Below are 25,225 nucleotides of genomic sequence, written 5' to 3' on the forward strand. Positions count from 1 at the left end.
GTCTCCACTGTTCTCTGACAGAAGTCAGTGGGGAGCAGTGGGAGGAAGGCGTTTAATTAGGTGCGTGCTTCTGAAGGGGTTATTCCCTCTTCTTTCTCTTTTTCTCCCTCGTTTTTAGTTCTGTCTGCTGCTGCCCATTTTGTCTTCCATTCTTCCATTCCTTTCACCCTCCTCCTTCTTTCCCCTCTCATTCCCTTGATGTTTCTAGCGCAAAAACCCTCCTCCTTTCTCCCTCACCTCTGTCTTACACTTGCGTTCTGCCCTTATCTCTCTCTCTCTCTCGCTCTCTCGCTCCTTACTGTATCACTCCTCACCCCTCTTCACCCCCACTACTCCCTTTGCCAAGCCATTTTCCGCTTTGTTAGATTGATTACTCCTCATCAATAATGTTTTGGACGGTGCTTCATGCAGCTTTCATCTACTGAAGCTATTAAGATGTCAGCCTAGGAAATGATTTCTCTGCTCACTCCAAGTACATAGTGGGTTTTGTTCTCTACAGCAGCTTATTTTTAGTCACACAAACTGGAAACATTAAAGATGGAGAGTGGTGTGTTGGGAAATTGATTTAATTGTCAGGCAGGTTTGTTTTTTCCTCAGTAAATTAAGTGTGTTTACATGTGTTACCACCGCATTGAAGCAGACATTGTGACAAAGCTAAATCACAGTGCACTTTCTTGAGCTCACTATCAATATGTGGACCAGTGCTGGTGGTAAATATTCAGATGGTGTAGATATTAGTTTTTTGGATAAATGTAGGCTATCGATAAGGTCAATGTCCCACACCACCTGTAGTCAGATGTTCCAGCGGTTAAAAAACAGTGCTCTGCTCACCACAACCACCCCCTCCATTCATATTCAGGCCCATCACCATTAAAGTCCTTGTACAAAGCTTAAAACAACGTGGCAGCCCTAATGTGTAGTATACTTACCAATGGTGTGCTGTAAAAAAAACGAATTAAATGATTTTAGACCAGATCTAAACCAAGGAAGCTCATACTTTTGGTTGTTGTATATGAGCTCATTAGAAAAAAAAGAGAGAGAGAGATGAATCAAGAGGTGGTAAGCCATCTATGGCTATCCTCCGTAGGCATGCTGGTGATTGGCCCTTCCCCTTGCCCCCCTGCCGAAGTGTGTGTGTATGTGTGTGTTCTAGTGACAGGTGTGGGCGCTCTGACAGGTGCACATGTCTGGAATGAGTGGCAGAACTGCCGGTCTCCAGGGGGCCCCTGTGGCGGCCCCACGCTGGCTCTTAAACTGCCAGCCCTGCTTGAAAGCTCCCTGTGCCAGCATGGCCTCCCATCAGCCCAACACTGCCTCTTTAGCCTTCAGCTCCTTACAGCCAGCATAGTGCAGCCCACCCCATGGCACCGTACACCCACCCCCACTGCACTACTGCGCTACTGCTGCAGAGAACCTAAATATCACTGGAGCTATCCAAGTTCATTTAAAGACCACCATAAGGAAGCCAAGAGCTGTAAAGCCCAGTGAAAAGGCGTTTTGCTGAAATAAGGGCCTATTCCAATGCTCAGTTAATTGTTATAACATAATCCTGGTGTAAATGATCACATTAACACTTTACTGAAGGACAGGAATCTTATGGCGGTGCTGAGAATTACTTTCCAGCCAAATACTACCAGCTCTGTGATGGTCCAGTGCGGGTCCTGACCACTGAAGGACAAGGTGAAATCAGAGGAACAGATGGACTAGTCTGTAATTGTAGAGCTATAAAGTGCATCTGTATGGTCAATGAAGCTGATTAAATGGACAAGGAGTGTAGGAACTCAGACACTCTTTAAAAAAGCAGTCTTTACAAGAACAGCACTCACATTGACGTGGTGTTTGCGTTTGTTGTGCTGGTAAGAGCGGATCAGACACAGTAGCGCCGCTACGTTTTTAGACCCCTTTCTCTCTGGCACTGTTCAAACGTCTAATAAAGCGGACAATGAATGGATCCAGTGTTTAAAAACTCCAACAGCACTGCTGTGTCTGATCCATGTCACCACTATGTTAGGGTCCTGATCATTGAAGAACAGTGTGTAATACTATAAAGTGCTGCTAGAGCTGATAAAAAGGTCAGGGAAAGAAACGGGGAGGTCATTGTATTGTTATGGCTGATTGGTGAAAGTGGTTCTATAGGTTTGTCAGTTATCGCAGATGGCTTTGGTAGATGTTGAACGCTGCCCTTCAGTAAATGGTAACTATTGCCCTCACTCCCAGTTCACGGACGTGAGAGGAGGTATTTTGTCAAAACCGTGGATCCTAAGTGTACAGTCTGAATCGCACTTGTGTCTGAAAGTAGAAAAGGGTGTATTTGAAGAAAATGAAAATTAATGGAAAAAAGTAATGTAAAAGAAAATGTAATCTGAAGATAATTGTACTAACTGCATAATTAAACCTAATTATATCATTACGTTTAAGGTGGATTTGTAGAGTGTGTGTTCATACACAGTTGTATCATTTTCCATTTCTTTAAAACATTATTTTTCAAAGTATCTGATCAGCACTGAAGGATAAAATAAGAAAAAAAAAACTTTGCCATCACGTAGGCTGCCTCCTATACAGGCAAATCGTCTACATTCCCTTCTAACACCTGATTGTTATATATGTGTCACACTGAAGATGGAAAATGAGCCTAACCTGCCTCATCTCACTCTTTTCGTCGGTCTTCATCAAATCTTGGCGTCGGCAGAGTAAATTTAATTACGGGGTGTGTGATGCAGACAGGCAGATGAAAGAGACGCTGTGTGTGTGTGTGGGTAAGTGTGTGAGTGCGCTGGCGGTGCGTGTCGTTAGCGAGCTGCTGCGTCCCCGTATGCGCTAATCTCTCTTTATTATAGCCAGCCGTGCTTCGCTTTGATGAGGCATCTTGCTCTGCTAGCTTCTGTTCTACTTACATTGTGAGAGTGGAGGCTCCTTTAATGAAGTCAGGAGAGGACATGGTTATTTATGTACCTGCTGCATGCAGAACCCACCAACAAGCTCATTTAGGAAATGTTTTACGTGTGAAGTCTCCACGGAGGACCTGATCGTGCCGTATTCACTTTGTGCTGAACAGTCACAATCAGGTACAGTAACAGTCAGTCTGTTCCTCAGGGTCCGAGTGAAAGCTGCACATGTGGAGTGAGGAATGTGTCATTTGTACTAGAAGGTGGCCATCAGGTGGCTAGGAGGGAAACTGCTAGCTGGACTCATTTTATTAGGAGTTAACTATAATCTTTTTGGTTTTTGATCAACTTTGTAATATGTAATCATCCAGAACATGAGCTGCTTTTTTCCTCATTCTGAAATCTGGCTGAGTGTGTATGATGAAATCAAGATAGCCTCGTTTCAAAACAATTCAGTAGTAGTACGTATTTAATTCAGTCAGTATTTGAACATGACGTCGCTGTCCAAAGTAAAACATGTATATCTCCAAAATAGGCACTTTATAATAGAAGGAAAAAGCGTTTTAGGTTTCAATGAAAGTCAGTGTGAAAAGGTTTTATTACATTTCTATTGGTTCATTCATCATGAGATTTTCATACACTGTGAAGGACATCTGCTGTGCTCCAGTGTAGATATACGTTTTTCATAGGGCAGTGACTGTATACTGTGTATATACTGTTGGGGACACTGTCATATTGCTGGTAATGGTTAAATTATACACACACTTTAAAACTTAAATACACAGTTCTTTAATGTAAATAAAATTGTAATATATCCTCTGTACTATGCCATTAGACGACCTGGTGTAAACCCATATACATGTAATTAACTGAGGCACTGAAAATATGGAGAAATATCAAATCTCATTATTTGTGTTAATCCACATGGTCAAAATAAATGACATAAACACAAGTACTGTTTTTTTACAGGGGTACAGTGTAATACATTTAATTCATGTGTGAGTGATGTACACAAATAGGCTTACAACACTGTAGATGTAGATTTCTGTTCCCTGGTGTTGCCTCCATGGCTAATTTGGATTGTACGTGTTTTCAGACCTTGAGAAAGAAGGGCCTAAACGGGTGTGACAGCCCAGACCCAGACGCAGACGACTCGGCTGGACACAGCCCCGAGTCTGAGGACAAGTACCGCAAAATCAACGAGGACATAGACCTAATGATCAGCAGACAGAGACTGTGTGTAAGTACCTTCACTCAAACATCCCTCTCACTCGCCTTCTCTCTTTCTCTCTCTCGATCTTTCCCTTTCTCTCTATCTCTCTCCCTCTCTCTTTATTCTCTATGGCCTTCAGGCATTGAGCAAGAAGGAGAACAAAGGCGGCGAGAGCCCGGAGCTCGAGTCTGCTCTCGCACTCACTCCCCGAACGGAGGAGAAATACAAACAGATTAACGAAGAGTTTGATCATATGATCAAGACTCATAAGATCCCTGTAAGTACGGCAGCTGCTGAGGAGGCCATGCGAGAGCTAACAGCCATTCAGACGTGCTAGCATAGCACTAACCCCTCTCTCAGAGCAAACTAAACGCTAGTGGCTTGAAGTGAAGGCTTGGAATTCAGCTCACAATTACCTTCATGAGCTAGCATGCTGCTAACTAAGCTGATTAGAAGATGGCTTTTTTGTGAGTTTTGTGTGATTAAAGGGTTTCTTCTTTCTTTTTACTTTACTTTCTTTTTTAATTGAAGAGACAAATGATCCCCAGTTCTGAGAAATGTGGGTGGAGAGACTGCTGTCAGCAATTGCAAATAGTTTTGTGTTTTATATTTCCCATGAAATATACAGGATTTTTTTTTAATTCCTCTTGGCCAAAGATGGACTCTACAATTGAGTTATGATTAATGGTATAATGTCACACTTTGAAATCTGCATGGCTTTCTTTCCCCTTCTCACCAAAGTCTGCTTGTTAAAAGAGTGTGCTTGTTGAAGTCCTTGGGTCTGAAATAACTTGCATAAAAACAGCACACCACAAAACAACCACTGCCTTGCAAACATGTACACACACACACAAAACAAACACTACAACACACCCTCATGGAAAAGAGTGATGAGTTGAATTTGTGTACAGAATTTCCAGTGAATTACACATTATTGACAGTACTCGTGCTGATGTGATATATATATCTTACATATGGAAATTATATACATGTACATTTCAAACATGTACCATTCAATACATTACGCTTTTGAATGCAGCGCTGCTGGAGAGAACACATATGCCATGTTGGTCAAGAGGAGTCACTGAAGATTTTGATGTGTATGTTGGTAGCTTCTGATTATGTTTATATTGGTTAAAATATGAGACAGACTGATGTGTCCAATCTACGTTTTATTTTAAAGCTACCAGCATTTCCAGAAAAACACAGGGTCATATATACAGTTCAGTCTAAGAAATCCGTCTTGGTTTTCATGATCTGTACTTTATTTAGTTTTTAAGGGACATTAATGGTGATGTGACAGGAATTGTGTGGTTGTTATTAGTGCCTTTGTATACGCTTTATTAATTTCTAAACACTGTTGGGGTGTTTAATTATTTTATTTATTTAATTTTATTTGTTTAATTTATTTTTTTTAACTAGAAATATTTCTTGAGTTTTGTGGTAGAATCTACTGCTGACAAAGATGAAGCAAATACAGAAGATGAATGAGTGAATGAACACATGATGAATGGATGGATGGATGGATAAATAACAAATGGCATAATGGATAATGGTGTTGTTTGTGCACACTACTGTGTGTCTAATAACAAATCAATTCTACAACACAGAAGACATATTTTGACATATAAGAAATTTTGCTAAGAACAAATTGTTTTCGCTTCATCCGTCCGGCTCCAAACACGTCTGTACCTGGTAGTGAGTGAATGCAACAAAAGAACAAAAATAAGTTCTCTGGCTATGGTAGAACCCACAGTAACCGAATGATCTAGGGTGGGGTCAGGGTCAGGGATGAGTCGACCATTGTGTTGGTCATGGTGGCAGTTTGGCTTGCGGTCACCATGGGCCACGCTCTCTGAGTTACAGAGCAGAACAGGAAGGATGGCACCACACAAATAACACCCTGCAGGGGAGAGACAGAGAGAGAGAGACCGAGCCAGACAGAGAGAGAGAGAGAGAGGGAGAGAGAGAAAAGACAGAGGGAAAAAAAAGCTGACCCTACGCCTGATCTAGAAAACACAGAAGAGGAGAAATGATAGGACTCGGGGTGGAGTGGTAGATAAATTTAGTTGCAAAACAAAGGGTTATTCAAGATCCCTAAAAACGTGAACACTGTGTTTGGGATTTTTGTGGAAATCATGGGAGGGCACACCTTTAGGCGGAGGAAAGAGGCGAAGAAGAAAGAAAGCAAAAACTGAACACACGAGGGAAAGAGGAGCTCTCGTTCTCAGAGACCTTCAACACAGAACAAAAATATTTGCCTAGCTCTGTGCAAGTGATTGCTACGGCCTTGCGGGCAGAGAGAGAGAGAGAGAGACAGACAGACAGACAGTGAGTGAAAGCAAGAGAGAGAGGGAGGGACTCGTCTCCGGTTTCTGCCGGCTGATGCTCCCCCAGATGAGCACTTATGGACCCTTAGGACACATGGCTACAATTAGGGGGCTATTTTCTCCTTACGAAACAACATGGGGGAGGAAGAGCTCACTTGCCACCGCTCCTCAAGGTTAAGCCTCTCTCCTAGAGTGACATGGGGAATGAGAGAAGATCATGCTTCTACCTCTGTCTCTACTTCTATGTGTCTCTCTATATCTTTCATATAGTACACTTCTCTGTGATGAATTGTTGTTGTTAGGTAACGATGGCGAGAACAAGAGGGTCTCATTTAAAACTTTGAAACGACATGCTATTGGATATTTAACAAAGACCTAACGTGTACACCACTTTGTGCTGATATTGTATGTAGAAACATTGGAAGTAACTAATTTCATTGCAGTACATTTTCCAATGTACACTCAGAGGGTCCTTTGGAAAGTTTTTGGAAAATGTTTTTTGCAAAAGAGACGTTTGACTGTGAAGAACCTTCTCATTCTCTTGCATTAAAAGTTATGGAGGTTCTATTTGCGTTCGTTTATTGACTGTTGCCTTTCTATACGTTCCGTCTCTCTCTTCTCCACCAGGCCGTGCCCCCCTCCAACTACGAGATGCCCGTGTCCATCCCTGTGAGCAACCAGATCTACAGCCACCCAGGGGGTTCCCTCGGAAACCACAACCTGGTCCCACTGGCTCACCACAGCCTACAGAGGAATAGCATGTCTCCTGGAGTCACACACAGACCTCCTAGTGCAGGTAACATCCTCAAGCATCAGTGAGATGTCCTTTATGGGTGTGAATGTGGCAGGCTTTCACAACTGTAACGACCTCTTTCAAATGCAACAGTAACAGCTTTATAAGTTTAGAACTTTAATATGTGGCGAGTTATTATTGTGATTTTGGATTTAAAATGTTGAGTATATTTACATTTGATCTACGTTCTTTGGGAGAGTTTTAAACAAATGAAAACACATGGGAATAAAAACCCAGTCATTTCTATTGGTTGTGTCCAAATGATGTATAAAACCAAACTTTGACAAAAACGCAGATACGTGTTTTTCATTGGACAGTGACGATATGCTAATAACTTTCATCCTATTCAATAAAATAGACTTTTCTCTTATGAATTATGAGTTATAGATATAGATGTCTTAATTTTTGACAACGGTTTTCTGCTTGCTTCTGTCAAGTGCAATATTGTAATGCCTTGCTTTTGTTATCACTGTTGGTAACTGCACAATAGTCACTCAAAATAGAAGAATATCTCATAAGCTGACGTACATAGCTTCTGACATTACAAATCACTTCCCTCTGGCCTTCGTGCAATGCCATGTGTTGTCTATATGTTACAGATAGCCCCTGATTAAACGCAGTCATATGGTCCAGCCCCATCCCCAGTTTGTTATTGTTGTCCAAGTCTCTGGCTTGGTAAGCTAGGGGCTCTCCCCCTCAGCCCTGTCATTAGCAGCCATGCTTTCCCCATGCAATCAGCCGCCCATTACAGGAGCGCTGGCTAAATATGAGCTTTGGCCCAGCCCCGCGCAATCTGCCTGACCACAACCGCTGCGCTGCCGGCTTAAAAATAAAAATGTGTCATTTTTCTTGGACGCTGAGGCCTGGCCTCTCTGGCCGCAGGCTGTCCACCACCACCGCCCCCCTCCCCCCCCCACACACACACACATACTCACAAACACCCGCGCCCCTAAAGAAAAAAAAGAAAAAGAAAAGGGTGCTGTCTTATTCATTTGTGTACAAACTTTTTTGTCACCTCAGTTGGCCTGTCCCGCTTGCTCTCACACACACACAAACACACACATACAAACACACTCTAGGATGTGGGCCTAGACGGTGGGAGATGGTCGTGGTTGGTAGAAGCTAAATAAATGATGTGACAGGTTCGAAGGAAGGTTTTTGTGGTAGGATATGAACGTCAAGTGCAATGAGGTGATTGAAACATCTCCTCATGCTCTTTCTCGCTGTCTCCCCCTCTGTTCCAGGTGGTCTTATGGGGGCCGATTTGACCACAGGCCCGGGCACCAGTGCTGGTAAGGATGGCATCCCAACGTACTACAGTATGTTCCCTCTTGTTCACGTCTCTTACACACTCACACGTTCTCTTCCAGCTTAAACACACCACGGAGAGCAAAAAGAAAAAAAGATACAAAAAAAAGCTGTGGCTGTGTTAACGCTCTAAGCATTTTCTTGCAGATTGTAGTCATTAACTTTCATTTAAACTTTTCAGTGAAAAGGCTAGAACAAATGTAAATGCAGAATAAACACCAAAAACTAAAATATAAATATCAGCAGCCACAGTCAAAATGGGATATACTTGTCGTTTGGTGTTATACATAGAAATTACAGTGTAATAAATGTTAATGTACGTTAATGAAAACTATTTTCAATACTCAAGCCATTTTGTCCAGACAAATAACAATTACAACAGGACATTATGCATGAAGCTTGATGGGTGCATTGCAATGAAAACAGTTTGCCTCAGTATGTCATCTGAGGTTTGGCTAAGCCTTGCGTACACACAACGTGTTTTCCAGAGCGCTCAAAGAACATTTAGTCTTTGCAGCGAGTGTCGTAAATACCGGTAGTATTTGTAAAAAGAGTAAACAGCATTATGACTTGGCTTTGCCTTTGTTTGACCCCTCAGCCGTGTTTGTTTGCTTTACCTCCAAGCATCTGATCCAAACGGAACACAGCAACACACCAAGCTTTCGCTTCATCAGGCCTGTTTGTGTTTGGCTACTTTAGTACTTGTTCTTCTATAGGATAAATGCTTGCATATGTTTGGAGCGCAAGGAAGTGTGTGTTTGGATTTTTTTTTTCTTTAACTAGCCCGTAAATAGCTTTCGGAATGTGTGTACGCATGTGTGTGTTTAATCCACTTGAAAGGGAAAGTTATAGTGCATGCAGGCACAGACTAGGCCTTTGACTTGCGGTCGCCTTGGAGACAGCTTATGTATGCATATGTGTACGCACGTGTGCTTGTGTGTCTATGTATGTCTGTCTGAACCACTCAGCAGTGGTCAGCAGAGAGGCAAAGCTTCTATATAAAAATCAGGACAGTAGCTTCTTGGAAACTGGCATGGGGCTCGCTCTAGCACAGCTGGCTAACCTCGTCTGGCCCTGCAGTGCCCTCGGGGCCATGGAGAGGGGTGAGGCCGAGGTCCCTCTGTCTAACCCCGTCTCTTTACTGTCCGTCACATACAAAAGTACCACTTATGGCAGCGGCCCTTCCGTCCACGCTCAAAGCCCGCAGCCGTCCAATGCGGCCATTGTGTCGCTGAGGCTGAACAGAGGATGCAGTGTGAACTTAATGCAGGACGTCCCACTGGAAACAACAGCCTTGAAGAGTCACGGGGCACTCAAAGACGGGCCATTCAATCGTCTTTCAGATTCGTGTCCCAAACGTAAAGGGAGACGAGAATATTCAGGCTTTTTACTTGAAATCGTTCTTAGTCATGACTGAGGGGTGTTTTTTTTGTTTTTTTTTTTTTTAGCATGGCATGCCAGCTGTTCCAGAAAAAAACCTCCCCTCAAAGAACAGACACACTAAGTGGCTGAAATGACATTACAGTAAATGATGAATAACACAACAGAGTCTTAATCATAACTCGTTTGGAAAATAGCACAATACCTCGTGTTCCAGGCTTTGGCAAACAGTATGTTTAATATGACTCGATCGTTTTCCATTCAGTTGGTTATTTATGTGCCAGAAAACTGCAGCATTCTCAGACAACCACAGTTTCTCCTTAGAACACAGTTTGTGTGTGTGTGTATTACACAGTGTCACATGTAAATTAGACATGCAAGAGGCGGCTTGTGTGTTTTAGAATTTGGAAAAGACCCCATGTCACTTCTTAAATATACCAACAGCCAAACCCATGGCTGGTTAAATACTGTTTATTCTGTTAGCCTTTGAGCTCATGTAGCATTATTTCCGTTAGTAAACTCGGGCCGTGGCCCAAAGCCTCAGGCTCAGCAGCACAGGGTCCAGAAACCGGATCCAGCATAGCTTTTTCACCATGACAAGGAATCAGAGACACTGTCCACAGAGTGCGTATAACCGTGCTGGTGCATACGCTAGCCCCTTGTAGCCTTTACACGGAAACCCAGGCCAAGTGCGTTTACAGTTAGGCGTCTTCTGTGAAGGCTCAGAAATAGCCTTGGGTTTTTTATCAAACGTACACATCAGGCATTTTCATGTGAGTGGAGGGGACTGCTGGTATATGGCCAGCTGTAATTTTAGCACTTCCCCATTGTGAGTGAAACGGGAGGCCCTTGGGCACTAACTGTTGTGAGGGAGAATGAAATGGAGAAAAAGACAGAAAAAGAGAGGATGACAGAAGCCTGTCGTTTAGTTACAAAGCAACAAAACACTTTGAAGCATGGGGTATTTAACGGAAATGAAGAATGGTCAGTAGATACGCTCAGAGGTAATAAACAAGACTCGTTTGATAAGCTCAATGCTTAAATCATATTCTGTTCACAGTGTCATTTCCAGTTATCACATTCTGTGTGCTAATATGATGCCTGTGCCACTGTTGTGTGTACATAGTCTGCACAACTGTCACTTGTAGCAAATAGTTTTCGCCTTCAAGTGTCACTTCCCCAGCCACTGGAAAAGCATCTGAACCAGATTTAGGGGAAAAAAATGACACGGAAGGAAGTCGACTTAGAATATTTCATCCATTTCATGATTTCTTGGTATAAGTGTTGTCCTTAATTTTAACCTCTTGCACATTGTGAAATCTACCATGTCTCCATGACGACCAGGACAGATCAGAGTGAAAACCGACAGGGTAGAGCACTCAAACTCACAGTGGAACTAAACGATGACTTTTTTGTTCAGCGAGTGTCAGCGTTCGAGAGCTTAGGTTCTTAGGGTGGGTGTGTTTACAGGGCCGACCCACAGTGCAGAGCTTTAAACCCAAAATATTTGAAATCGTGGAGGTAGTCTTTGAAACCTAAAGCATCGGCCTAGTTTCTTGATAGAAAAAGTTAGGATGAATAAATGTTTTTGAGGGGCGAAGGAGATGCGTTTTCTTCTTTCTTTCTCTCTCTCTCTATCTCTCTGAACCCTCAACAATGATGTGTGGTTGTTGAGCCTTCAAGTGTTCAGAAAAGTACCGGAGCCAGCTGCTAGCAGCCTATACTTCACTGTGTATGAAGAGGAGGCAGGAAATACATCATCGCAAATAGCACACACTCACACACACATGCACAGAGAGTCACACTCCCTCACAATCTCCTAGTTCCCAGCCTGCCTCTCCCCCCTCATTTTCCTCGAATCATACAAATTGCGCTTTCAAGACTTTTCATTTCAAAACAACAAAAACCGTTGCCTTCAAATTAAAGAAAGATCACCGGGGAGAAATTGCCGAGGACAACATCTGCGTCTCGTTTTCCCCCTCAGCATATGATTAGGAAGTTCATTTATGTCTAACGTATAATTCCTGCCCCTCTTTTAAGTGGCAGCGAGTGTACAACGCTTCATGTTTTAACCCTCAAAGAAATAAAGTGGGCTGTGGAAAGAAACAAAGACACCATACTTCTCTCGCTCTTTCCCACTGTAACGTACCCCTCTGGGTTTGATGGAGTCTGTGAAGTTGGGGCTAGCACTCGTGGATTAGGAATGTAGATTGCCAGCCTGATTCATTCTTTGGTCTCTGCTGGTCAAACCCACAGAGATGCACATGTACTTATCCTTGATTGCCCATTTTTAGGACTTAACAGGTTTTGTCATTCATAGAGAATGCCTGCAGGGCAACAGAAAATGTCAGTGCTAGCCTTCCTTTCTAATAGACTTAATACAAACTGAGATATCTGCAAAGACAGAAGATAAAGTTGATCAAAAATTCTCACAGTACACTCTTCACAAAACTGCCACAATGGGTTCTTTCAGCATTTTTAGAACGGAAAAGCATTTGGTTCCAAAACAAAAAACTAAAAATGAGTTCACACAAAGTAAATATTTGATATAAATGTTAGGGCTACTTTAAGCCTTTAAAAAGCTTTTTCCAAAGGGACCAAAGTTAGTTGCTTGGCCACTTTTTTTAGTGTATAATTTGGTATCCTATACTCTCAGAAAAAAGAGATACGGTAAAGGTACATTATTGGTCACTAATTGTACGCACAGTGTAAATGTACCCTTAAAAGTACAACAGTGGTGTTAAAGTCCAGTGTTGTTCCCGAAAGGTACATTGCACTCTCTTCTCCAGAAGCAGAGGTGTATGTTTGTAATCTGTCATTAAATAACTGTGTAAAATATAAGAACATGATATAAAGTCCTGGAGAATAAGCTACAATTACGTTCCCAAAATAAAAGTATGAATATGTTGCTAACACAGTGACAGTTTTTCTGACGGTATACTGGAATAAATGCTGTAGTCCCTTATTTATGTCTGTTGTTATGAATTTTGTAAGCAAAAAATGCAATAATTTCCTTTCAAATTAAGGCGGACATTGTGGTAATGAAAGGGACGTAGGTAAGTTTTTATATCTACATAAGAGGAGAACCATTTCTATTTCTGGAACCAACGTCAGACAATTCCAAAATAAGGTCCACTATCTTTTTTACGCAAGCAAAAACAAAAAGAACATATTTAAATGTGTAATGTCCACTGATATTCAATAATCAAACCCATTTCAGCCAATGAGCACCAAGTATTAATAAATTCCCCTGTCTCCTCTATTCACTAAACACCTGCCTCTTTACCACAAAACCACAGAAGGAACAAGTGAGACTCACCTCTATCATCAGTTCTTGACTTCTCTAAAGATAGCTGATGGGAAAAATTGGCTGCTAAGGTGAGAGATATCAGGGGTTATGCAGAAGAGAAATATTCACGAGGTGTAAGTCAGACATCACAGTCCCACTGTACTGTAGAGAGACAGACTCTAGTAGCATTTTAACCCGTTTAACCTCAACTCATGAACAAACGTCAACTTTCAAGTGTTAGATTGCTACGTGCCTTTGGATTACACTAACAGATGGCTGCTAATGCAGATGGAGCTGCAAATGTATTAATTACAGCACATCAGAGATAAGTGTTTGTAACTGTGCTTTAGCTTTGCATTCTTCTTTTTCGTGTTGCATGGAAAAGCAAATGACAGGTTTTACCATATGCAGGTTTACCTTAATCCTAAACTAAAAATAGTTTTGTTAACATTCCTACCAATCTTCTTTTGATAATTCTTCATAAATGCTTATTTAATGTGTTATTTGTCATACATCATGCCAACAAATGTCTGTCATGAACCTGCATAATCGTTCCAAAGAGGATATAATTACACACATAACACTTTAGGAGGCAAAAGTGAGTATACGATTTCACAAAGTCAAGTTGCATAACAGAATGAACAGTATACGTTCATATGAACTTAGTAGAACCTTGTTACAGTGTGTTACGGTGTTCACAGTGGTCTCATCAAAGGATATTATACTGCATTTTGAAGCCGGGTTTTATGAATCATGTACTCTTAAGTGTTTATGTAATCATAATTACACAGGCCAGACTTTACGAGGTATCATAGATGTCATATAACACCTCATAAATGCACCTATTATAAAGCATTATGGAGACAGGATTTGTCAGAAGTGGTACCAGTAAATCACAACTGAAGCAAGTTTATTCTAGATTTGTTTTGTTATAAGAATCTGAATTTAAACATGAGGTCATGCTAAGACTTGACCACACATTTATATAGTTTTAAAACAAAAAAAAAACAATAAACCTAATAGTATTTAAAACAATACCAAACCTCTGCTTCCTTTCCCTGGCCATAAGTTGTAACTTAACTGGCCCTAAACACTAACTACTGACTAAGAAATGTGCTTTGTGCTAATTCTCTGTTGTTTCCTAAAAGAGCTGAATGAGAGGGTGTGTTTAGTGAGGTCTTGCTCCACATAAATGACTGCTTAGCTTTGGCAAAGGCTACGCAAAATCATGCAGCACTGAGGTGAAAGCTCACGTTTGTGGTGAAAGAAGATTGAAGATGGTTTCAATGTGGCGTAACGCATCAGACTTAGCTTTAATGGGCTTGTGTGGTGAAAGGAATCTGAAATAAAGCAACGTGTCAAAGACAAGTCTGAATGGCTGCTTTATAGCAGATGACTTGGAAATTGGCACCTTTTGGTTGAAAGGAGCAGGTCAAATGGAGCCTGGTTAAAATCTGTGGTACGGTGAAAGCTTGATGTGCAATATTTGGCAGTGTACGAGAGTATCTGACTCCCTCGCTCTCTTTCTGTCTCTCCTCGATAGGAAATGGCTACGGAAACCACCGTAACTCTCCCGGATTGCTGGTGTCCTCAGGAGGGATGAATAAGAACATGCAGGCCAAGTCTCCACCGCCCATGAACCTGGGCATGAACAGCCGCAAGCCTGACCTGCGCGTGCTCATCCCACCTGGAGCCAAGAGCAACATGCCCTCCATTGTAAGTGGCGGGTACTAGTTTGTTTCCTGACTGAGAGGAGCATGGTTTCTCTTCTGTCTTGTACTATTCTTAATCGTCTTGCTTTTGCCATCTCCTTCCTTCTTCTCTTCTCTCGAGCCTTCGTGTTAGTCTCCTAGCTTTAAGTAGAAACCGTCTTACCCACTTTAAATAGGTAGTTCCGGCCCTTAGATTCAGCCGACATACTCGGGCTCGATTTAGCGTTAAGCACAAGTAGCTCCCTGAGCCACTGAGACTAATTCTGCATTTACTACCTTCTCCTATTTACTGCCATCAGTCTGAGGATGTTGACCTTCTACTGGTAAGTGAGACTGCCACTCAACCTGCTGACATAGACTAATAGACATTAAAGGCCATCCTTCAACCTCTAGCTGTCATTATGTGTTAGATTAGCCCCTGATTTGTTTTTTAGATGACCATATATAGTGCGCCCATACTAAGCAAGGATCTGCCGTCTCTATTATAGCTGAACAACATCAGCAAATCCCCATGGCAAACTTTTGACAAGCAGTAGCTTATCTGGTAAACATCGGTATCTATATTTGCAAGGAACATTAGCGACTTCTAGTGGTGGCTTAACATCAACACACCCTTGTCTCTCTGCTGTTCTCCGACAAATCAGTTTGACCCCCTCCGTCTCTGCTTGGACTCTATACGAGCGTTTCTCAGCCCACAGAATGAAGGACGTGAGTGCATTTCTACCTCATCAGTCATCATTTCAGCAAAAAAAAAAAAAAAGAAAAAAGAAACAGCCCCACCCCCTGTTGTTGCTGATCCTGTTGCCCTGGAGACCGTCTAGGTTGCTATAGAGACCAAGCACCCTGCAAGGGGTTGTAAATGATAGGTTGGAAGAGTTCAGTGGTGCTGCACGTCAAGTGATTAATTCCTTTTCACAAGTTTGCTCAATCTCTTGCCGTCTGTGAAGAGTAAAGAGAGTTTATGTGGGTGACTGATTCCATCTATATGTCTCCATCTCTGTTTTTTTTTTCTTTTCTTACAGAACCAGAGAATAAACAACTCTCAGTCTGCACAGTCATTGGCCACTCCAGTGGTCTCTGTGGCAACTCCCACCCTACCAGGCCAGGGAATGGGTGGCTATCCTTCAGCTATCTCCACTTCATATGGTACCGGTAGGTATACAGTATTCGTATTGAATCCAGTGTAGAATGTAGCTGTTGCTCTGAATCTGTGCTTTTAGATTTAGGATTTGAAGTTGAAACATTTCATTTATATAATACTTTCATTAAGATGTAAATAAAAGCATCAGATTGTTTCGATGAGATGTACACTGATTGACTTTGGTGATTGGAGCCAGAAATCTGAATAGCTGGGATTTTTTTTTTCCTCCAGACAATGCAGTTTCACAGTGTAATGCCTGGGAACTCTATTCCCCTCCAGCCAACCCTTGTCTATTCAATTCTATATATAATACTTTTATAGGGAGACTATACACGCTGTGTGTGCAACATCAAACATGTCTGCCAGCAGTGGGTACAACAAAACCTAGCTATATTCACTGTTTAGAAATATTTTGACTCTGTTGCCTGATGCAAGTGTTCGCTGTTGCGCTTAGCAGTTGTGAACAACTTGGCAGACCACAAAAGGGTAGTGGCGAAAAGATGAAGAAAACCTGATGAACTGATTAAGAACATACTCCAGGATGTGGGCAAAAATGTGCTAAAAAGTGTCATAAAGAGAAGAATACATCAGCATGACATCTCGCATTTTACCACAAGGTGCAAACCACTGCTGCAGCCTATGGTTTACTTTAAAAAGCTTGTAACCACTCAGGGAAGTGTGTAATCCACAGTGAAGAGCTACATATAGAAAAGCCCCCCCCCCCCTCCCTTCAGGTAGTCCCTTATGTTTAAAATCATATTACAGATGTATTTCTGCAGTAACTTTCTGCAGAATATTTCTAGAGCCTCAGCTGAAGTCTAGGTGAATATTTCGGGAAGTTAACCTTACTTTAGAAATGTAAGTTTTGATATAACATTGAGCATAGGCCTCATTTAAAGCTGCAATCAGACATTTTTTTCCAGTGATTCTTCTGCCTTTGAAACCTAGTGGTCTGGCTGTATCCAAGATATTTTAAAAATGGCCACCGTCACATATGGGACACGCTGTATGGAGCATAAATTGTTTCATCCCGAAAGTGAAAACACTAATTTGTGTTGCTTTTCTTACAGTTAATTTAGTGTTTTCACTTTCGGGATGAAACAATTTATGCTCCATACAGCGGGTCCCATATGTGACGGTGGCCATTTTCAAAATATCTTGGATACATCCAGGCCACTAGGTTTCAACTAGTACTGACTTTTGCTCCTTTACCTTTCTTGATTCAATTAAGGTAACTGTCAACACACCCAGCTTCATTCAGCACAGTCTGACCTTCTTCCTCTGCCCTTTTCTAGAATACTCTCTGAGCAGTGCCGACCTGTCATCTATATCTGGTTTCAACAGTGCCAACACCCTGCACCTGGGTTCAATGAGTGGCTGGCAGCAGCAACACCTCCAGAACATGCAGCACTCTGCGCTCGGCCAGCTGGGGTGAGCCTGAGCACATCTGTATACACGTTAAAGATGCGATAAGGACTTCTCATTGCTAGCTTTTTTCAGTCACCTTTGTTTCACACATTTGCTAGTTTTAATGTGGCACTTCCTATCGTGTCGTGATTTAATGCAGTTAGTCATTGCTTAAGGTCCCAGTCAGGAACTGATGGAAGGACAGCACTGACAGAGAATGACACACATGAATATCATCTCTGTCAGTCTGATGGTAACTGAATCAGAGACGGATAAACTTTGTGTTAATTGATCTGTCCACTGACCCATTCGACTTGAAAAGCTCATGTATTGGGGAGGGCAGAAGGCACAATTACGTTTTTGTGGCTCCAAGGCCATTTACTGTCACCATACGATGACCAAACAACTAACAGTTCCTGCTTTGGACTTTTAAAAATACAGAACAGTTTGCTAAATATACTCTTTAAGATGTCCAGTTAATAATAAATCGTTTGTATGTTATGTACATGAGTGCTCGGGCACTCGTCACGTTCTGTAACCCCACTCCGTTTCCTTTCCTTCCTACAGAAATTGCACTAGCTCTCACTTATGTCAGGGTTCAAATCTCTCCCTGCCCTCTACTCAAAGCCTGCACATCAAGTCCGAACCTGTTTCTCCTCCTAGAGACCGCTCCAGCAGCGCCACGCCCGCCTACGCCCCGCCCCCTCCCCACCAGCAGCAGCATGGAGCCCCGCCCCCTCAGGCGCGCCAGGACTCGGGCCGCTCTCCGGCTGACAGCCTCAGCAGCTGCGGCAGCTCACACGAGGGCAGCGAACGGGACGAGCACCGGGCCGACTTCCACTCGCCCCTCGGGATGGTTCGGCCCATGGATGAGCGCGACAGTCCGTCCGTCAAACGAGTCCGTCTGTCCGAGGGCTGGGCCACATGATAAGCTCCGCCCCCACCCGAAACCTCAACAGGCCCCTGACCTTGACCTCAGTCCACCCGCGCCGTTCGGACTCTCTTTTTCTGTCTTTTTCTGACAAGTGGTCACCCCCCCCCCCTCTCTCGGTGGTCACTATGTAAACAGGGAGGAGGTGTTTTCTCGAAAATTACTCGAAATCTAACTGCAAGGCTTTTGTCATCTTTGTTTTTGTTTTTTTGGTTGTTGTTTTTTTTTAAATGCGGTGTCCAATAAACATACAGACGTAAGACAACACGTGGGAGAAAAATGTTTTGTTGAATTTGTAAGAAAGAATTTTCTTCTACAGGAAACATAACAATGGCATTTCTGCACATTTTAGTGCATGGTTTCTATTAATTTGCTTAGTTTAACATAGAAAAATAGAATTTATAATGTGCAAGAACTTTGGCACTGGCCACATCTTATGTTTTATATTTTTACAAATATGATAAATTCAACAATTGTGGGTTACAAGGCAGAAGTGTGTTTTCTGTAGAAGATTTGTGTTCATTTTTACTTAGAAAATCAATAAAACATTCCAATTGTTTGATTACGACTGTACATATTGACATAACCGATGGTTGTTGGTAGGAGAAAGTGTGGTAGGGGCTAGAGAGCAGGATTTTTGAGGGGTGGCAGTGTTACTGTGCATAAATTGTGCACATGAATATGTCTTTACCCACGTGTGCAGAGGTAAATATAAGCATAGTAACAAACGCAACAACAAACAAACAAAAATAAACGGCAGGTACTCTTGATTTGTTTTTCTTTATTTTTTTGTAAAAGTACTGTCCTCAGCGTAATACAGCCAATGGGAGAAGCACAGCTGAGGGTGGAGGCAGGCTAGCACTTGACTTGCTCTATCAAAACTATGTGTACAGATTCACTTTTCTTCGCCACTCTCTCCGGAGTGTTCCCTCGCTAAGTGTATGTTATGATTGACAATGTCATGTTGCAGGTTCAACGTATTGTACATAGAGAGTGGGCAGGGACAAGGGGGAAAGGGTTGAGGTTGCCAGACATTGCAGATTTAGCGCAAAATGAAAGCTTTTATGCAAGAATTTTTGTTTTTTCAAAGGATTGTACAGGTATACTGCCCCTAGGTTTAAGTCAGGGATAAGGAATTTTTCAGATCATTTTGATGAATCCAGCTCTCCTGCTGAGGGCCAATAGCGAGATTGAATGACACACGTCAGTAGACAAAGGACCATACCTTCAATTAAGAGCCATGTTAGTTTATTCTGATGAAATTTAACAGAAACCTAGGACTTGCTTTAAATGTTCAGTATTAAAAAAAAAACAGGAAAAAAGAAACAATTGTATGATACACTTGCTTATATTTTCATATAAAAAGGAATACAATGCAAAGCATTTTTGTGGCTTTTTGTAGTTTATATAAGCCAGAATGTGTTTTGATAGCTTTGCTTCTATGAAAACGATAGTTGTGAAAGAAGGATTAACCTTGGGCTTTTCGAACCTAAGCCATGACATCATCTGAGAACCCTTGCTTTGCTCAACAGTTTGTTTATTTGTTTTTTTGTTTGTTTGGTTTTTTTTGTAGAGTTTTTTTTGTTTTTGTTTTTAAACGTGTATTTCTAATTATATTGAATAATAATATTAAGATACTTTTTAAAAAAATCTGTGAAATTAACATGCTTGTGTATAGCTTTCTAATATATAAATATATATGATAATAATTATGGTCATAGCATTTTTTCAGTGTGAGGTTACATAAGTACAGTTGCACATTGTTTTGTCTTTTATTATGTTTTCCTTTTTTCTTCTTTTTCTTGTTGCTCCAGACAGAATCTTTCAGGGGCAAACCCAGCCAGAATTTTTTAAGATTCAACTTCAATTATTCACCCAGCCGTGCTCATGAACACGTCGTTTGGTAAAGCAATGGTGTCATGTTACTCAGGTGAAGAATGTGAATTAAGCACCCTTCTAATCGGATATTTCTCCCAATTGTCAGGTGACATCATCCTGAGTTCGGTAGACGATTGGATTTCTTGCTAGTTCACAGTCTCCGAGTTTCACCTCGTATTTCTATCTAACGTTCAGTGAGCACAAGATATTTATCCAGATGTGCACTTGTTTAAAAAGAAGCACAACTCTTCTGACCATCTGTGAACGCCAAAGCAGATGACGTTCAAACAAATCATGAATACTTTCACTTGGATTGACATTGCACTGAAAGATTTAACAGCATGAGAGACTAGTGAAGTTATATTGACTAATGAATATGTCGTGCTGTCATGGATTCATGGTTTTTATCGAGGCTGATTTTGTGAACCCTCGATCGTGTTTAACTTATTTGTGCCATTATCAAAGGCCATTCGGTGCACTAGCCCCATTTCTTCTACATACATCACTGGAGCTCACGTTTAACAAAACCCTTCGTATTCAGAGATTGGACAATTGTTATCTTTTTCTACCAAAGACATGGAGCAGTGTTCTTTTGGCTTTTTTCTAATTCATATTCTTTGGGTTTGAGAAACGTGTATTTGCGTTGGGTAATTTCCAATAATCCAAGTACCTCATATTCACCCTCCCAGGACCTCGAATTAGCACTCGACCAGTCATGACAAGAAACGGGATTTTAAACATTTAAAAAAAACAAAAAGAAGTACAAAACTTGGAACCCAACAAGTGTACAGTGTTGTGAAATATTATGCCATTGTTTGTTCTATAAATTCCACACAACGTCCACATATGGCTCCCTGGTTCATCCTTTTTGGTTTGCTGTTTTTCCTTAAAATAAAATAATAAATTAAAAAAAAAACAAATAACACAAATAAAAACTTAAAAAAAAAAGTCTGTAGTAACAAATGTAGCTTGTATCAAACCTACCACATGGAAGGTTGAAAGGAAATGTGTTTTTTTTCTGTTTCTTTTCTGTCTATTTTTCTTTCATTCTTTTTCTTTTCCTTTTTTTCTTATTTTCTTAATTTTTTTTTTTTTTGAAACCAGGAGAAAGAGGCTTTCAGCGGCATAAGCTGGACTTTGTCGCCACTTGAAGACAAGATGTCATTAAATTAAAAGAAAACACACATCTCTGTATCTCAAGGGACTTGATTCAGCTGTATGTAGTGAAAATTTAATGTATGGGTTAAAAAATCGTTTCTCCTGCTGGGATTCAAAAAAGGTATTTGTATTTTGCAGAGAATTCAGTAAAGTTACTGGCTTTCTTAGTTACCACTGGTGCCCCCGAGTGCTTTTATTGTGTTTGTGGTGTTTTTTTAACCTTCCTCTCACTGGTGTCACACATCACAGTCACAGAAAACAGATCATTCATTTGAAGTCATTATTTCCCAGTAAACATTTAGCCGTTGATTCAACGTTGAAATAACGTAATGACTGTCGTCTAATCAACGTTCTCTTAAGGTTGAAAATGAAAGTTGAAAAGACGACTATTAGACGTATTTTGGACATCCATTGACGTTATTAATTGGTCCCGAAATAAATTACTTGTATAAAACGCATTTTGGACGTCCACTGACGTTATCGATTGGTCACCACTTAACTAACTTATTAAGATGGATTTTGGACGTCCATTGACGTTTAAAATGTGTCCTTGATGGACAGACTACTTTTAGACCTTTTTTGAACGTCCAGGGACGTTCCCTGTTTACTGGGTTGTTGTATACATTTTTTAAATACAGGAAGTGTGCGTTTGTGTTTTTGTGGAGTGGCAAAATCTACAAAACTGCTTACTCCAGACTCAAAGACCCTGCAAGGCCCTGTTCTAACAGCTATATATCAGCACAGTTAGAACCACATTGTGCAAATTCTGAAATGTTAACTTCATAATGATAGGTGCCGCAAAAGCTTCACTGAGCCCCAAAGAGCCGTATCAGTGAATGAACTCTGAACTTTGTAAAAGTTTTAAAGAACTCTTTTATTTCTAGACCATCTTCACTGTGTGGTTAGCTTTTAAACTTTAAAAAAGTTCTAGACCCTTTGTGATCATCAGACATCAATGTTTTCCAGAGTATAAACATTGCTATTGGTGCAGAATGTCAATTTAGATTCAAGGGTTTTACATCTGTGTTCTCCCTGTGTCTGCGTGGGTTTCCTCCGGGTGCTCCAGTTTCCTCCCACAGTCCAAAAACACACGTTGGTAGGTTGATTGGTGACTCAAAAAGTGACCATAGGTGTGAGTGTGTGTGTGTGTGTGTGTGTTGCCCTGTGAAGGACTAGCGCCCCCTCCAGGGTGTATTCCTGCCTTGCACCCAAAGATTCTAGGTAGGCTCTGGACCCACCGTGACCCTGAACTGGATAAGGGTTACAGATAATGAATGGATGGATGGTTTTACATCTAAAATAGCTAAACCTATTATGACTTAGCACTAGCTGCGGGGAAATGTGCAAGAAACCGCTAATCTAGCAGTTCACAGAGGGTGCAGACAAGACGATTTTTGCTTCATTTCGTTCAGTGCTGAAAATCACAGACAAATTTCCAAAAAGTCTTAAACCAAAATGGATTAAAAAACGTTCTGCCCTCCAAAATAACAATATTCCTGTGCGCTGGATGTGTACTTTACCTACAAACGCTGATGTGTGTGAACACTTGTGGCTTCACATTCCACTCTAAGTTTCCCCTGGCAGCGTTCCATTGCTTTTAATATCTCTCTCATAACCTCAGAGTCGCTGTGGGAGCAGCAGAAACATGCGTATTAACACACGCGCCTCTAATTTTCACTCATCAGCTCCAGGAGCGAGTGTGTTCTCACTCACCGTGAGCAAGAGGTACAGGAGAGTGCAGAAAGGCCTCAGGCCAGAGCTCGCCGTTACCTTTCTACACTGACTGAGGAAGAGCGTCCGGTGCCGTGACGTTAACCTGTGAACTTTAGAAACTGACTTCAGATCATGAGGGGACTCATTAGATACATTAGGTAATGCACATTACAGCATTATCCTAACTTCCTCCTTAAAACAGTCATAGAGGTCCTATATATATGTATATTTATGTAAGCATGTGTGTGTATATATCACCTCAATACCTCAAAACCTCATAGAATAGATGATCTCTATAAGATCATTGTTCAAAAGTGTTCAGCTGTGCAGTTTCAACCTAACGCTGTGGTCAGGGACCACACAGGGGCCGTCAGACCACCGCTGCCCACCCACACTCTGCCACGTGTGTGGGCACACACCAGGCCAGGGAGCGAAGTAGAGCTGTATAGAGCAGGCTGGGAAAATCACACCTTAAAGTTCTTAATATGCAGCGGCGAGCAGATAAACATCAGTTGAGCGTGCAGTGTGTTGCTCTCAGTTGTTAAGCAGGTTGGGTAAATGAACATCCTGATTCCACAGAAAGATCCGGAAAACATTGTCCGGAAAAAAAAAACAACAAAAAAAAAAAACACAGGCCTCATTAAAGCATAGGATTTTTACATTGCATAGTATTGTGTATAAAATTAACCCTTTAAACCTGGCACTTCAATTCCTTACGCTAAGAATTACATAATTCAAATTAACCCTTTAAACCTGGCATTAATATATAATTAATATATATTAGGAGTGTCGCAGTCACACTGCTCCAGGGGCTTGGGGGTTGTGGGTTAGATTCCCGCTCCGGGTGACTGTCTGTGAGGAATTGTTGTGTTCTCCCTGTGTCAGCGTGGGTTTCCTCCGGGTGACTGTCTGTGAGGAGTTGGAGTGTTTGCTCTGTGTCCGCGTGGGGTCTTGGGGATTGGCGACTCAAAAGTGTTCGTAGGTGTGAGTGAATGTGTGTGAGTCTGTGTTACCCTGTGAAGGACTGGCGCCCCCTCCAGGGTGTATTCCCACCCTGCACCCAATGATTCCAGGTAGGCTCTGGACCCACCCCGACCCTGAACTGGATAAGGGTTACAGATAATGAATGAATGAATTAATTAATATATATTAATTAATTTATTTATTTATTCCTTTCACAGTAATCTCCCAATAATTCAGATGTCAGTGGAATGATACACACACTGTACTTTGTCCAATTAAAGAGAATAAAGGAGCTAAGGCATGACCTTTGTTCAAAAATGTAAAATAAAGTATCTTATGTGTAGTCCGTGCAGGTTGTTACCCGTTTTAAATTCAACAAAACAACGAATGTTGAAACCAGTTTCTTTTGTAAAGATCTATTATGATTTACATAAGATTTCATTTGGTTTTCAGCAAACTTTCAGACTCATTCCTTAGTCACTCTTGTTTACTTTTATAAGGCGTAGCACATGCTTTAATACAGCAATATGTAATTTATTAGGAAGGCTCTAATTATCATTATTTTAATTATTATTTAGTGTTTTTTAATTGAATTATGATTAATGCTTCCGTAGCTGGGGACCTCTTGAAGGAGGTGTAAATTGCTCTTTATTTGCATTAAACTCAAACCATTCAATTTATACAGTTTAAGGCAATAAATAGTTAATTTAAAAAATGTAAATATTACATTAGTAATATTTAGCGTTTCCTTTTATAATAAAGAAAGAAACTGAAGTTTACAGTTCATACAACACTCTGGTAACTATCTTTTAAATATAGATATGAATAATAACATTTTAATTAGCAATCTTTCATGATAAATAGTATTTAATTTACTGAATGGAATGAGCTTCTTCTGCAGGTGTAAATACTGAGAGCACTCTTTGTGAATGGGGCACTCTGAAGGTACTTAATGTTCGAGGAGTGTACACTCTTTAAAGGTTAGACTTTGTGAGAGTTTAACTACTTTCCTCTGCTTTGGACGATTCCAATGTTTACCGATAAACAGTGGGCAATAAACATGAACGGAAATGTAAAGAGTGAGCGGAACATATCCGGACAGTCTTAAAAGTCCCTTCCAGGTT

The 25,225-nt window shown here is 41.2% G+C and overlaps 1 protein-coding gene across 1 annotated transcript in view; it reads left to right on the plus strand.

The window, feature by feature from the left end:
* LOC136676678 (myocyte-specific enhancer factor 2C-like) overlaps positions 1–21,559 on the plus strand; it is a 73,406-nt gene extending 51,847 nt beyond the window's left edge. The window contains exons 4-10 of the mRNA XM_066653835.1: positions 3,982–4,125; positions 7,056–7,224; positions 8,466–8,540; positions 14,742–14,914; positions 15,933–16,062; positions 17,347–17,482; positions 18,026–21,559. Of these exons, the coding sequence (XP_066509932.1) occupies positions 3,982–4,125; positions 7,056–7,224; positions 8,466–8,540; positions 14,742–14,914; positions 15,933–16,062; positions 17,347–17,482; positions 18,026–18,386 (1,188 nt within the window). The 3' untranslated portion in view covers positions 18,387–21,559. The remainder of the gene's footprint in view (positions 1–3,981; positions 4,126–7,055; positions 7,225–8,465; positions 8,541–14,741; positions 14,915–15,932; positions 16,063–17,346; positions 17,483–18,025) is intronic.
* The last annotated feature ends 3,666 nt before the right edge of the window (positions 21,560–25,225 follow it).

This window comes from Hoplias malabaricus, chromosome X2 (assembly GCF_029633855.1).
Source record: "Hoplias malabaricus isolate fHopMal1 chromosome X2, fHopMal1.hap1, whole genome shotgun sequence".
Lineage (NCBI taxonomy): Eukaryota > Metazoa > Chordata > Actinopteri > Characiformes > Erythrinidae > Hoplias > Hoplias malabaricus.